General features: G+C 31.8%; 1 protein-coding gene across 1 annotated transcript in view; it reads right to left on the bottom strand.

The window, feature by feature from the left end:
* The window catches only part of PCDH8_1 (Protocadherin 8), a gene marked incomplete at its 5' end in the record, with an annotated part of 63,046 nt that overhangs the window by 10,199 nt on the left and 35,902 nt on the right, over positions 1-16,945 (bottom strand). Inside the window, 2 exons of the mRNA XM_035732363.2 lie at positions 2,266-3,606; positions 4,451-4,717. Coding sequence (XP_035587379.1) covers positions 2,266-3,606; positions 4,451-4,717 — 1,608 coding nt within the window. The remainder of the gene's footprint in view (positions 1-2,265; positions 3,607-4,450; positions 4,718-16,945) is intronic.

The raw sequence follows: 16,945 nt of genomic DNA, 5'->3' as shown, positions 1-16,945 counted from the left end.
GGTAGCAGAAGATGGGGAAGATCAAGAAAGGAAAAGCGGTAATAGAAAGCAATTAATATGGAAATGCAAGAACAACGAAGTTCGAGACAATTATTGAACATTTTGCAAATTAAGTACTATAGTATGATTTTTCTAGTTCACCAAGTAACTCTGTAATTTATTTGCTAAGTATAATCCGGTTGTAGAATAAATTAACCAGACAACAAAGCAATATGTATCAAACTTTGAAATAGATAAATTGTTCATTTTACTAACTATTTTTGATTTTGTTATTTCCTATTACTGAGTATAAAACTAGTTTCTAAAAGCGTTTCTGGCTTCTTAACTATAGATTTTGTAGGAGAAACGTTAGTTGATAACCACTGAATTTACGTAGTTATTCACAGAAAAACGTACAGCAATCTATCACAGTTGTTTTTCGATTCATAGTTTTGCTAGAGAAATAAATGTTTAACCTACATGCAATATAAATTTTAAATTTATGTATATTTAAACATTGCTAACTCAAATTCATTTTGCATTATCTGTTTGAATCTTCCCATTTATGTTAGGGACTGCAATCGATAAGCCTCTTATTGGCATATGTGCAGGTATATCCAGCTAACGACTTCCAAATAGAACGAAACACGCGTCCTGGATTCCACTGTTTGCCACAGTCCATCTTTTCTTATAATTACTAATTCAACATTTGGTCATTTTTACATTAACTCTCAATATTAACGATAGTAATGACACTAACGAAAGAAGTACTTTGTGCTCTGTCAATAAGAAGTACAATTTATTAGTTAAGAATTATAGAATTCTATTATCAAATTCTGCAACGTCCAAAAAGGGATCTCTATACTCCTTTTGATATATAGTTTGGATATAAGGTAAAGTTTTTCGCTTACGATAAGTCAAGAAACATACTTCAAATGAGATAAAACTCTATACATTAGTGTCTTTCAACAAGTACAGCAAGTACTATTAAGCCATCAAGTTGATACCTAGTGGCTAATATTGTAAGGCTTGAATCCATTTTTAATGACTCAACAATTATCGAAAGTCGTCAGTGGATATGAGTCTCACTCTGACATATTTGATTCCAACAGTTACATTTCCCCCATAGAATATACAGAAACTAACCTAAAAGCTAGTTACTGATCAACACACTATTATCGGTTAGTTATATGATTAGAGGAAATATGTTTAAAATATAAAATACAAGGTAGAAAAAATCAGTGAGAATACCACTCTTAAAAATAAAATTTAAAATACGATTGGCAAAACGAGTTTATCCAACCATTAATTCTCTGTTTCTCAGCGCTTCAACTACGACACACTCTTATGTAGACACTTTCGAATTAGTCTTATGTAAATGGAAGATATTTATAGTCACTTTTTATAAGACTCCTGGAATGTATTTTTTGCAGGCATTTAATAAATCAATCCTACTTGCGCATAATAATTATTCCTGTTCATTGCTGGTTTCTGGTCAATACAATTAGAAATAATCAGATGGATTACATATTTTTTGTTTTGTGATGAAGCAATGTTCTCTTTAAATCGTACTTTTGTTTGTGTGTTTTCTCTCACTAGATGACGATTTAAATCTTCATTTAGACATGAAGCCATGACAGTTATCTCTGGTTATTATGGTTATGTAGATATTTTTTAAGAATCAGAAGTGTAGTATATCTACAAATCACACTAAATTTGAATACTGAAATGTGCCATTTTACCCTTGTTCCGTTCGGGGAAAAATAAATTAAGATGGACCTGTCCCTAATTGAAACTACAAGTTAAGGTCAGTTGAACGTTTTAAACTCATAATTTTATGCAGTTAGAAACTAAATATTCGTGAAAAGTTAAGGCTGTGATTTAGACCATTTTCTTCAATTAAACTGCTAGTACACAGTTTGATAGTTGTAGAGATACAGCGATTTCTTTTATTTCCATGGTTCTTAAACTTCTGCATAAAGTACCGACTATACCTTCCAAAATAGTCACTTTTTCTCTCATTAACCAAAATGGTACTAAATGTTTTGAAACCCATTTAAAGGAAGTATATTCTGTAAAGAATTAGCTTGTTAAAATCGACTGTGTTATGGCTGACGAATGTACTATTCCGTTCCATTATATTGATGAATTATGGCTGAGAAATAAGTGGTAGTTGACCTTGATTGAAAATAACAGTATGCACAAAATGACCACTTTACACGATAAATGAAAATCAAATTAAATATTAAGTAAACAACCAACTTTATAGAAACGCAAACTACTTACTCCAAATGTATGCATATGATTTCGAGAAGGATAATCTGAACCTGTTGTCGTAAGGTCAACTGGTACTGGTGTCATTGAACCTCCTAAGGACCCTATTATATTTGGGGTTGTTTGGGCTTGTGGTACATAAATCAAACTTGCTGTGTCACTTGGTGACATGACAGCTCCATATCCCATAACTCCTCCATGCCCGTAAAGCGCTGTAAACATTTGACCGTCTTCCATGATTGAGTTTCCCCCATTGGCTTGCCCAGGTATAAAATGATTTGCACCGTAAGTCACTACAGGTGAAGACCAACCACTGTTCATATTTGTAGACATATTTTCTTTAGCAACATCCATTGAGAAGCTTGTGGTTGCATTTCCGGGAGAAACCCCACCATCAGTTCCAGCGACGTTACGAGCCAAAGTGTATCTTGTCGGTCGCCGACGAACACAAACTATTCCAATAATTAGAAACAGCGATATAATGGCCGTCACAGTTATCATAGCTAAAATTATTGTGACGTTTAGTGTGCCATCCCCGCCAAAACTCAGAAATCCGATGCCTTCACTCGGATCGATGAAAACGTTGATAGTTAACCATGCATCTGTATGGGAACGGGGAGTTCCCTGGTCTTCTGCACGCAAGTGCAGATTTATTGTTCCGGATGTCAAAGCTTGAGCAACCCAAATTTCACCAGTTGTTCCGTTTAAATACAAAGGACCAGCACGATATCCTTTCAAGTCATCTGGGTTTGAGGATAGCTTTTGTCCAGGTTTTACTGTTTTTGCTAAGCTTGATTTAGGAGGATTGAGGACATTAAGCAGACCATCCTCCAAAGTAACACCATCGATTGTTTCACCGCGAGGTCCAAGAAACAGATACTCAACTTTTCCGGCTTCGAAAGAGTCGGCATCCTCTGCTCTAAGTCTGCCAGCTAAACTTCCAGGTTTCATTCCAGTGGTTAGATTAATTGTTCTATCCACAGGTGTGGGGAAAACCCAAACAGGAGCATTGTCATTCGCATCTTGTACGTTTACTCTTAACATCGTTGTACTTGCAAGTGGCTGAGCTCCACGATCGCGAACTCCAATTTTAAGTATATATACAGGTACTGTTTCTCTATCTAGCTCAACTAACGTTTCAATTACTCCATTTGACGTAATTCGGAATATAGGCTGATCAACCACATGACGTGTCATTCCGGCTTCACTATTGAGATTTGATCCCGGTCTATCAATGAAATGTTCAAAACTAGTCAACATATTTGGTGAGGATCCAATAAATTGATTTCGCCTTGGTGACTTCGTAAGAGCATATGTGGCCAACAAAGAAAACTGAACTCTTCCATTATCGCCCTGAAAAAAAATCGAAGAGATATCTTCAGTATGGTAATCAGATCTGTGAACAATGATAAAAGATGTCGAAATTATATTATTTTGTGGATTTACTCTGAAAAGTTATTGATCGTAATTATGAACTTCAAAGTGATCTACTGTCTTCTAAATTAATGTACGGTTAATCTAGCTACCTATGACTGAAGTGAGAAGGTGACAGTGAACACTCTACTTACCTGATGCTGGTATGCTTTTTACAAAATGTTAAGTAAATTTTATAAAAAGAAAAGGACTTTTCATAGGTTATGCAAATGATCAATTGCAGTATACTTTTGGGTTTATTTCACTAGTCTGATAAAACTGAAAGAAACGAGAGTTGTTGTAGTTGAAATTTCTTTTTTTCATAATATTTTGCCTGACTTGTGAGATATTTTCATTCAATTATGGTAAATTGAACAAAATCTGATGTTAGAATTAATCAAAACTATTCATCCATTAACCTTCAACTGACAATTTGTAGAAGACAGCCTAATCAATAAAGCATATTAATCAAACAGTGTCAAATATCTGGATTTGTAGGTATTATTACTCAGGTTTGACTTGATAATTTCGAATAAAGTGGCTAAGACTGAGTCACAAAACGTCAGAAAATCTAATATTTTTCGCTCGTTGCGATATTACATATACATTCGTAAATAAACTTTTAGTGTCCGAATCCCAAAACAAGGTTTCAGACTGTTATGCTATTGCTTAAAGAGTGAATTAAATACTAATTTTTTGACAACTTCTGTACATCTTCTAAGGAAAAACCAATTGAAAGATAAGTAATTATTTAAAGAACAATGAAATAGAACTTGTTAATTACTTGGTCCGGATCTCTAGCTTCTAATCTTTGGCTTAACTGTGTAAAACGTGGGGCATTTTCCATGATTGTGAAAGCAAATTTTTCATTATCGCCTTGAGATGCTTCAGCTGATCTTACTGGAGGATTAGTGAAGACAGGAGCATTATCATTCTCATCTAATATTTCTATAGATACTGTTGTTGTAGCTGTAAACATTGGTGCTGAAACTGAATCCGTTACCAAAACAACTAATGTCACACTTCCAATTTTCTCTCGATCTAATGGAATCTGAAAGAAAAAATGTTGATTTGAACTTTAGTTTTTTCCCATTTGATGATGATCAACATCATGAAATATAGCATCTGAAGAGATAATTCAATGTGTTGTCATTTCGCTTTACCGGCAAACTTTAACTTTAGAAACCAATGGGTATAAGAAGAAACCGAATAGTGATATGGCTTAGATATATTCCGAATGCTGATTGAAGTTGTTTTCATTCACGTGAGAAAAACTTGTCTTTTTTTGTATTTATTATTATCAATGTCTTTATTCAATATTATATTTTGGTACAATATAGAATTCTCAGCACAGGGTATTTCAACAAGTTACTCAACAACAACAAAAACACAATAACAAATACCAAAAAAATAATAAAAAAACGGTTTCTTTAAAAAAACCGAAAAACTGTACAACTTTTAAAATTAAAGACATGTTAAGAATGCAGGTTATTGACTAGGTTAACTCTAACAACCTGTTCGTCACAGAGTATATTTTCTAGGTAAGGCATAATAGAACTTTTATACTTTTGCTTGCATGCATGGATTTTAATGTAATTACGTCTCGTTCTACCAGAAAATATACAAGGAGAAAGATAGAGTGAAGGGGATGGCTAGTATCTGAAAAGATAACACCTGCCAGGAGTTTGCATGACTTTGGATGTCTATCCACAATCATATTACTTATGACCTCGAAAGATTCACCACACATCTTGCTAACTGCCTTCGGCACTCTTCGCAATATAGCAAAGTCTCTTCTCAAAAGCCCTGGAAAGAATAGTGGGGAACAGTAAAGAATAATGGGTAATATGCAAGAATTGACAAATTGTAAGAGTAAATGACGAGTAATCCCGAGAGCAGGCAATCTCTTTATGTAGTAAGTCGGACGGAAAACGTTCTTCGATTATAATAAAACGTGAGAAGACCAAGACAGATCAGAGGAAAAGGTAACACCAAGATAATTGACCTTCGACACTGTGTTTATCAAAGAGTCTCCAATGACACAAGCATTATGGGATCTCAAAATGGTGTTTAGATTCCGTTCATGTCTCATGCTAAAGTTAACAGCTTGACATTTTGACGGATTAAGTATGAGACCATTAACAACAAACCAACAATCAATACGGGACAAAAACTCATTCATTTCTATGGGATGTAAAGAGGAAGAGATAGACATACATACAGTGAGATCATCCGCATATTTCACAAAAGTGTTTTCTGTGGAAGATGGTAGATCATGCAGAAAAAAAAGAGAAAAGAATAGGTGGAAGAACAGCTCCTTGTGGTACACCTTCATGAGACAGTAGAGACTCTGAACACTTTCCCCAAACACAGTGTACTGTTCCCTTCCAGAGAGGTAGAAACATAGCCAGTTGGTTATCCAGCTGTCAGCGTTGACGCTGATTAACTTGTTAAGTAAACATTGTCTTGGTATAGAATCAAAAGCTGAAGTGGGTAGTATCTATAGATGATTTTTTATGATTTGTGACATTTTCTCCAGAATTCTAATAGATTTTCGTGTAAATTTACGCTTATCAGCAAATCAGAAGATTTAACGGAAGAGAATCGTGATTGTTGAGTACTCATTTTATTTTTATACCATAACTACATATAACGAATAACCGGGATTATGTAACATTACACTATGGCAGCTTAAATATTTGAACTGTGAACAGTATGCTGAATCTTAAAAAAACTCAAAAATTATGATTAAGTTAATTAATAAATTAAAGTATATAGCAGTCATTGGTCAACAATATTTAAAGGAAGAGTAAAATAAATGAGCCTCTTTGCCTTTTCACAGATAGTTATTTTGAAATTTAGCTCTAAACATGAACAGATTAACTCACTCAAGTTTTAGAATTCTTCATCGTATCTGTAAACTGTCACTCTCAATGTGATAAGAAAGATTCAAATAAATTTTCACCGATGCTTAAGCGAATTTTATGAATAAACCTGTAAAAATTGAACTTGTTAAGATTAATATTTTTGGATTACCATTATTATTTACCAGCCATTTACTTAACCAACCAACTAATTCAGAACTAAAGGTTTATGTACTCATTTTTGAAACACACTACTTGTGTAAGCGCTAATGATATTACTAGGCTACCCAAACCTAATTAAATTAGGCTAGGATTAAATGTGTTATCTACTGGTTGAAACCTAAGTACTTTAGCCAATGTGTCACCCCTCTAATAAATACCTTAAAAGTAGGCTTGCAATAAGTTACAGCTTGGTCTACAATACAGAGTGTAGTGGGTTTTCATATGCATAGTACGAAATAAAAGTGGGTCTTTTATATTTTTTATTTGAAGCACGATTTCAGATATGTTCTTCATTTACAAAACAGAATACGAATTATGCTAATAAAAATCTATCACTATATGACGTAATGTACGAAGAGGATTCAAAATTCTCATAAGTAGATAGTGAATTTACATTTTTACTTTTCATAAGGTCATATATATATATGGCTCTAATGTTGGTTGGTGCGACTTGGTCATGGAGACGTTTGCACTAATAAAGTTCACTTTATATCTGAATAAAAATCAACATGTACAAAATTGTTTTATAATAAACACTTAGTCATGTAAACAATTTTGTTACACAAGGGATTCAGTAGTGTTGAAGATGATTTGTAGTTGTAGAATACAATGTCATCGTTAAATATTGCAGACTGGTTCATGAATAAATTATAAAACCTAGTAGAATTAGAGTTTTTAGTTTCTGCAACAAATAAGACTGTTTGTCGTATAATAAAAAGTTCCGTTCTGTCATCCAACAACCCATAACTTGTCATTTATAAATGAAATAAAACAGTAAGTATTTATCACTTCAAATCTCTAAACATTTTTTTCATTGTAAAATATACATTCAACAACATAAGAAATTAAATGATCACTATTTTATGATAATTACTGAAAAACCGTACTGTTTTTACTATAGAGATTTGGAACATATTCGACTGATTGATTGATTGATTGAAATATCTAACATGTCAAATAATGATTTATATTTCATTTTACTGGATAAGAATGAATAAAACTAATCAATGCATCATATAGACAAATTACAGAGAGCACACCTAAGTGGCATTCTAGATACATCTAAGTTTATTTACATAGTAAATAGAAAGGCTGATCTGTATTAGGAAATCGGGCGCTTAAACCATGAGATTAAAATTGCTTTATGCCTTTCTTTTTAAGAACCATTTCTATCTTCTTATACACAATCTTTCTTTTATACATAACTACCATTAAAATAACTAGTTCTATGAGTTTGATGTTTATTTTATGGTGCTAATGAGATGTGATAACTAGGACTGATGCATTTATGTGCCTAGTCCTACGTTGTAGTTGACTGGTTACATAGTAGACATAAACATTGATCAGTAAAACAACATTGGACACTATGACATGGGTGCTCAATCGGAAATTGTATAAAACATCTTAGTTTATCAAACAATTAGTCAATATCAGAAAAAAATAACCAAATGAACTCTTATTGGGATATACATATTTTGTAAAGACAATTAAACACTTAAATGAGCAAAAAACCTGATTGCATCAAATTACATTTGTCTGCACTACATTGTATATTATATCGAATTATTATATAAGTAAATAGGTGAAGTATGTTTAAAGTGATTCAGGAAATCAATTCACTTTCAATAGTTTAAAACGACTTCTCATATATTTACTTAGTAAAAAAAATAGTAAAATTTCATAATTGCGGTTATTTATTTATGTTTATATCGTTTTATTGATTTGAAGTTTACTAAAGTGTACTGAAGCTCATATGGATATCAAACACTTGTCTATTTCAAACATCTTCAAGTTATTGTGGCAAAGCATTTGTTTGTTTAAATAGTATTAAAGTATTATAATGTCATTCATTATACTCTTTGAGATGGTGAAGAGAAGATTTGTCGCTCAGGTCATTAAATCATAAACATAAGGATTGTAATTATTTCAGTGTATAATAACGCTTAAAATCATTTCGTATTATTTATTTGAATCTTCATTTTGATGTTTAGGTCTGGAATTGGTCAGTTTCTTAGTGGCATATGTGTATCCTGTGCAGACTAGCCAGATTTTAACTTCGCTCCATTACACAAGCTCGAGGCCATCAGAAATCAGTAACTGACTGGTTAGCATGATAGCGTTTGAAGCGAGCGGTACTGGATTCAAGTCCCCAAGTGAACATCAACTCTGAGATACAGGTGTATCCAGCTGACGAGTCCCAAATAGAACGAAACACAAGTCCTGCATTCCACTACTAGCTACCATCTATCTTTGCGTATAATAACACTATTATCAAATATAAAAGACAAGGGTTATTCAGAATTGTCAATTTTTAATTTAATGAATGTGATATGTTGAAAATACTTTATACTTAACAATATCAAATGTGATCTGACAAATTTTACATTTACATTTTAAAACACTTTTTTGCCTTTTTTTGATTACTGTAGTTTATCAAACATACAAAACTTTGAGATCATTGGATTTCCTTAATCATAAATCAAGATATTCAGGGAATTATCAACAAATTCAAATGACTATAGACTATCATTCTATTTGAAATCATAACAGTTTGGTTTCTAAAAAACATGAAATAATTTTTCAATGAAAAGAGTAAACAATCATCGCAATTTGGATTGTTTCTTTTTTTTGCACTAACATATAATGATAACTACTATCAATGGCTAATGAACAATTCATTTCAACCTTGTATTGTATTCAATGTTCTTTTCCAAATGGTTTATCATCATTATTTACAGAAAGAAAAGAAAAAGAAAATTTAATCCCTGAAACATTGTTCATTTAATAGTTCAATCATTAAAGTAATCTGTCATTTATTACAGAGACAAAACATTTCTGTTATATATATATATATCAAATGACCTAATAAATGAATTTAATCCCTTGTTTATTGACTTTCATATATGTTGATTATCATATTTAACTATGAATGAAAGTTCAATTGCTTTTCTGTACATAATTGTTTAACTCGTGTTTCTTTTTTTTCTCTCGTTCGCTTATCATAATTATATTTATAGGACTTAATTTACTATAAAATAAAAAATAAAAAAAACAGTTTATGTAACTTTCATTTCTAATATTAGAATATGTAATCATAGAGATATATTCTTCAGGAAGTAATAATAAACTTGAAGGATACAAATATGATCGGTGTGGTGGTGGTGGGGGGTTAGGGAGGAAAGGGAAAAACTTATAACAGGATAACATAAAAATCCAATTAAACAATATAGATTCTGTTTGTGTGTGTGTTTGTTTTTAGTTCAATAAATTTAAAGCTTAATAATATAGAGTAAATTAATACAGTTAAGCCTTTAGGCAAATTAACCAATTTAAGAAATAAATGAAGCTTATATTTTCATTTATTATTTTCATGATATTAAGATCAGTTTTAGAAAAAAATGTTTGTTTTTTTTAAATAAAGGAACTATGAATAAAAGATTGAAGAGAAGAAAAACAAAATGTAATTGGGATCATTCAAGGTCTAAATAATAATGTAGGTCATTAATATTTATCAACTAGTAAAGGTTTGATTACATTCAGTAAATAAAAATGTTTTACTTTCTAAATTTATTTGACTAATAAAGAATAACGGTTCTTTTTTTATTCTAAATGATGATTTATTTTATAATAGTAGATGTGTACTACTGATGAGTCGCACAGTAGGATGAAACAAGTGTTCGATGTTTTCAGGTTTTCCATAGTGACCTAGCTTCAATTAATTCATGAATTCCATTTTGATTATGCTATTTTTATTTATAATTTTAAGGATATCTACATTGAAATAGAATATCACTATTATAAGCTGTGGATTTAATATTCCTTGTTACAAGAAATTTTAATAAGTTACTTGAGATTTGATAGTTAGGGGTGGCCAAATTAAAATGTGGCATCAGTCTGTAAACTCACTTACTTCTAGTCTCAGCCATGTTGATAGATGCAGATTACTTGATTGGGGTCCAACCCACTATCATAACCTATGTTTCGAGACCTTGGGTGATATGACTCAGAATCGATCACATTGGCGTACGTGTCTGCATTATCTGTCCTCCCTTAAACTGCCAGATTAAAATCGCTTCATATCTCTCTTCCTACAAAGTAATTCTTTATTCCTGTACTATATTCTTATACACAATCTTTGTTTGATATATTACCACCTTTGAAGTAACTACTTCTATGAATTCAGTGTTCATGTTGTTGTGTTGATGAGGTATGGCGACTTGAACCAATGCATATATGTGCCTATTCCTATGTTGTAGCTGACTGACTGACATAAAAAACATCTTTGAAAGCTAGAATAAAACTTTAGATTTATATACTGTTTAGTGATAGAGTACTCCTTCTATTAACCTAGATCATGTTCGGTGATTCGATCACTTAAGTGGAAACACTGACGGTGGGATAATATTGTGTTTAGAAAAAATGCTATTTGAAAGTGTTTATAACTATCTTAAAAAGTTTGGTATGTATTCTTCTGATGAATTGTTGAGTAAAATCCACGATGAACAGTTTAATCATTTAATAATATTTATAAGTATCTTTCTAAGTAATTAATTTTCGAAGGTTGTATTATGTCATACAGAAGAAATGTTGATTAATCAGAGAGAAATCAACAATGTAAATATAAATAATATTTTGTTTAAAATCTAATTTTGTGGTGTAGGAGTAGCTTGGAAGAAAGCTAGGGAGTCACTGACAAGTAGACTGAGTCATGTTGGTAGGTGTAGACTACCTGGTTAGGGACCGCGAGATGATAGCGACCGATGGTTAGAGACCCTGAATGATATGGCTCAAAATCGTTCGCAACGGCGCAAGTGCACCCACTCTTCGTATTCCCCCAAATTCTAATCTTCTGAATTCTTCATGTCCCTTTTTTCCTCTTTCCAAATTTATTTCACTGGATTATACTCCTTGAATAACATCTTCAAACGCTAATGTTTCCGATTAATGTTTATACTCTTACTACCTCTACCACTACGGGATTTGAATCGACAACTGCATCTCTGTGCTAATGTGGTATGGTAACTCGAACTGATTTACGTACGTACGAAGTTCTACGTTGTTACTGACTGATTGACTGACTAATTTTATTATCAAACAAAGATTCAAACTGAATGTTAAATATTTTTATCTTTCAATATATTTAACAGATAATTTGTTAATGGATATAATAAGTAAACAGTTTCAAACTATGACTGTTCAGTAACCAATAACCGATGAAAAATAATTATTTTTTCTTAAGAAATGTAAAAATTGTCAGAATGTAAATACAGCTGTTTATTTACAAATTTTTATCTTCGTTTACAATGATCAAGGAAAAAAACAGAGAAAAGAAGAAACCAATGCTTACACCTGTAGCGGAATGTATGTTTTCTATCCAAAAAACCTAATTCATTCGCACACCGTGAGAATGTAAACACCAACAAACATAGTTATCTATCTATCTATCGCTGTAACGATGTATTAATGAAAAAATCTTCAGCTAAACCTTATGTAATGAATGTTGAATTATCATTGTAACATAATCGACTATCAAAATAGTGAAGAATCTAATTAATTCAATGCAATAAATGGATCTATATTTTATAATAATCAATACTCGGTCAAGTTTAGATGTAGTTTTGATCTAACGTTATGCAGTTTCATATTGAAATATACTTCTTTTTTTCTTTTAATTCACATAAATTAAAAACCGATAGTAAGCGGAAGTTATTTACTAACCTAAAATGTAAATTATTTTGAAACATTTGTAATTGATGATGGATAGTGGCTAGCACTGGAATCCAGGACGCACAGTATGCACATATGCCGATAACAGACTGATCAATTGAAGTCTTAAACCTCAACGGGAAGATACAAGCCAAATAATACCAAGTGAATTTGTAGTTGATATTTAATATTAGTTTGCTTTCGTTTTTGTTTTTTTCATTTCAAACACTAAGTTTCTTGTTTACAATTTATTTAGATTTTTGTTTCTTGTTTCATTATTTTAAATCATATTCATTAGTTTCCTGTAATGTAATGAAACAGTTTATTAGGCTTAATAATTTTAGCCTTTCTTTATTAAAGAACGTTGCATCATTTTCTTCTCAGCTCATTAAAGTCATCTAATAATATTAACGATTATATTGTATAGATGATCAGAGAATATGTTATCTTATATGTTAAAGAAAAGGAAATTACTTAATTATGCTGATTTAATTAAATTTAATTTTGGAATGTAAACTATTTTAATCGGTATACTTCTATTGTAAGTATAACTCATATATATATATATATATATATATATATATATATATATATATAAATGTATTCCTTTTCTATATTAAGATTCATAAAGTACAATCTTGTAAATTCTTATGTGAAACAAATTGTAGTAACATATTTACATAAAGTTTTATGGTGAATTCATATTCTACATTCTCCTGTAGCATTATTTTATTTGAATAGTGATGAAAATCGAATCCTTAGCATATACATATTTAAAAGGAGATTTGTGGATATTATAGTAATTTCAATAGTTAAGACCATGAGCCAATTCGAGCTAGACCACCATAAAAAACCTGAAAGCACTGAATGGTCGTTTCGTCTTATTGTGGAACTTCTCAGCAATGCGCATCCACAATCCTGCCTCGCGAGATTCTAACCCAGGACCTATCAGTCTTGCGCACTAGCGCTTAACCAATAGACCACTGTAATATCCACAAAAACCCTTTCTGATATTAATCAACATATGCTCAATAGTGACTGGATTCAATAGGTATTTCCTGGAGTTCTAGTGAGAAGCAGTGACCAGTGGAGTTCGACCGGGTCATTTGTGAGATAGTAACTCACTGATGACAGTGTAAATGTATTGCAGTTCCAGTCCACAAAGAAACAGAAAACAAATCGGGCAGTATACTGAATCCATCTGTTCCATATGGTCCTCATCATTCTGCAATAAAAGTGTCTGACGAATCTTATTGTCGAGATTCCCTTTTACCAGAAAACATGACAGATGCATCAAATGGTCAGAAATCTAATACAATTTTGATAGATGCTGTTTATTTTAGTGATCTATTATCCACTAATGAAATTTTGAAGAGCTGTGATGAATATGTTTCACAAGAATCAAACCTTGATAGCCTCATATCTAGTGTCGCTGATCCTCATCATCTAGTCAGTTCTAGTGGACCCTCTACTCAACGCGGGAAGTATGCTTTAAATTGAATCAGACTAACTGTTACTTGGGTATATGAGGACCCAATATTATTTCGCGGGGGAGGACGCACGCGGAAATTTTCAAATCCGGATATCAACTCCGGATCTTCAAAAAAAGGGGAGGTGTTGGGATATTCGGAAAAATGTACCAATAATTATCATGTTCAGTTTAATGGTGTCCTTGGACGTCAAATGGACATTCCCTATTGGTCGATATTTGTTTCGCTCGTTAAACATTGTACAAATGTTGTTTTCTATTTTATGGTACGATGTGGTTTGTTTGATTGGTATATTTTTCTGCACATCCTAACATGAAGTTAGACATTAACACCGCTGGAAGCCGACCAGCTCAGTAGTCTAGCGGTTAAGCGCTGGTGCGCGAGACTGATATGTCCTGGTTTCGAATCTCGCGAGGTGCGGGATCGTGGATGCGCACTGCTGAGAAGTCCCACAATATGATGAAACGGCCGTCCGATGCTTCCAGGTTTTCCATAGTGGTCTAGCTTCAATTGACTCATGATCTCAATGGTTGAGATATATATTTTCATTGTTTTTAAATTTTTTATTAGAATACATAGCTTGAAGTGTTGTCCTCATAGTATTTCTCATACACTTAAATGTATATCATTAGTATAAATTTGGTTTTGAGGTAATAACCAGCATTCGATATAAACATACTATTGTATTACATTTGTCAGTCAGATGGTATAATATTACATTGATACATCTTACTTCTCAAGAATCTTGTAGAATATACTTATGACAAAATAAACTGTATATCATAAAAGTCATAAGTAAAAAAACTAATATTGTCTGGTCTAAAATCGGGTTCAATTGAAAGAGTGTTACAATGTAGCAACAACGTAGATCACTTGGACCTTTACATTAACAAACCAGTTCATCGCAATCACGAACTATTTCATTCAAAATGTTAGTCTTGAAAAGTATACTGAACGTGACCCATGAATAATTCCATCCAGTTAAAATAAATGTAGACTTATTAGGAATGACCATTATCAAAAATCCACGAAATACAAACTAATTTCAGGTTATGTTTAAAACTCCTTTATAGTCAGAAAAATGATCAACCTGTATTATAGAATTTTGTCAAGATAGGTAGATACAGCCAGTCATTATTAAGTATAAGATAGTGATTTCATACTAATTGTGATTACTTATAAAGCTCCATATGCAAGCTGGAGGAAATCGTTGTTCAGGTTCGTTTCTTCTGGTATTGCAGTCAATCAGTTCATCATTAAATTATTGTGAACACGGATGAACTCTTAAAGAGGTGACATTTTTCTACTAACCTTTAATCTAAAAGCAATCGACATTGTTTTAGTTAGTTAATGAGCTCCAACAGGATTATTTCAATTCGTGATCTAGTTTTCGTTTAATATATATTTATAAAGACCGTGGTAGTTAATCCGAACTAATTCTTTCTTTCTGTACTATATCCTTATTGCAATCTTTCTTTTATATATTACTACTTCTGAATTAACTACTTTTATGGATCCGGTGTCCATCTTGTTATGGTAATGAGGTATGACAACTTGGACCGATTCATATATGTGCCTGGTCCTACGTTGTAGCCGACTGACTGATAGTTAATCCTCTTCAGAGTATTCATTATATTTATGAAGTGTATTATAATGCTTTACTCACAAAAATGAAATAAAGAAATTCTAATGGCTATTCACTATCATTATTTACAGCTTACTTTTTAACAGTCTTATCTATATACGTGTTTGTTTAAAATAATAGAGTTGATAAATCTGTCATTCACGGTTGAATGAGTATACTATATATATATATATTGTTGTAGCTACCCATATATTCATAAACCATTACTGTTGATTACTAATTTAGATTCATATATTATAATATTAGAAATGCAAATTTCATTTACATCCTTTCCCATTTATTTTGTTCATTTACAGTTTTATGCCAAACATAGAATCAGAAACAATTTAGTCTTACGCTTCAGTTCATTTGTATTTATTTAATTTGAAAATGAATTTAATGTAAAATTGTAATGTAAATAATAATAATAATAATAATAATAAACATCATTACAAGAGTCATTTATATTTATGCATAAGTAAAGCAAATAAAGATGGAATATAATTTACAAAATAATATTGACTTAAATATTATGGGAAACTTATAAATGAGTAAATAATTTTAATTTTCTGATTATATATATCTCTATTCATTAATTAATGTCTTATAGTCAACATTATAGTAATTTAATGGATTACAATGTTATCAATTTTTCTACTATGATATAGTTCAGATAGTTTATTATAGAATATTTATGTACAGAATGAATAGAAGTTTGTCAAGTGCACTATCCAATTGTTGTTAATAGTAAAAGTTTATATTTTAGTCATGACTTCGTAGGAAAGCGAAAGACCTACATAACGCGTATTATGATTTCCAGTAGATCAATAGATTTGTATTATCAACCAAGACTAGTTACTAGGTAATTAGTTTATATAACGTATCAGTTTTATATGAGGATGTTAATGATCCGTCAGTCAGTCAGTCAGCTACAACGCAGGAATAGGCACATATATGCATTGGTTCAAGTCGCCATACCTCATCAACACAACAACATGAACACTGAATTCATAGAAGTAGTTACTTCAAAGGTGGTAATATATCAAACAAAGATTGTGTATAAGAATATAGTACAGGAATAAAGAATTACTTTGTAGGAAGAGAGATATGAAACGATTTTAATCTGGTACTTTAAGGGACGACAGATAATGTAGACACGTACGCCAATGTGATCGATTCTGAGTCATATCACCCAAGGTCTCGAAACATAGGATACGGTAGTCGGTTGGACCCCAATCAAGTAATCTGCATCTATCAACATGGCTGAGACTAGAAGTAAGTGGGTTTACAGACTGATGCCATATTTTAATTCGGCCACCTTTAACTTTCTTCCATCCGTCTCCAATAGTAGTCGTGGTAATCGGTGTTCAGGT

Source organism: Schistosoma haematobium, chromosome ZW (genome assembly GCF_000699445.3).
Source record: "Schistosoma haematobium chromosome ZW, whole genome shotgun sequence".
Lineage (NCBI taxonomy): Eukaryota > Metazoa > Platyhelminthes > Trematoda > Strigeidida > Schistosomatidae > Schistosoma > Schistosoma haematobium.
The sequence above is the reverse complement of the archived record's forward strand: the minus strand, read 5'-3'. Positions and strand labels throughout refer to the sequence as shown.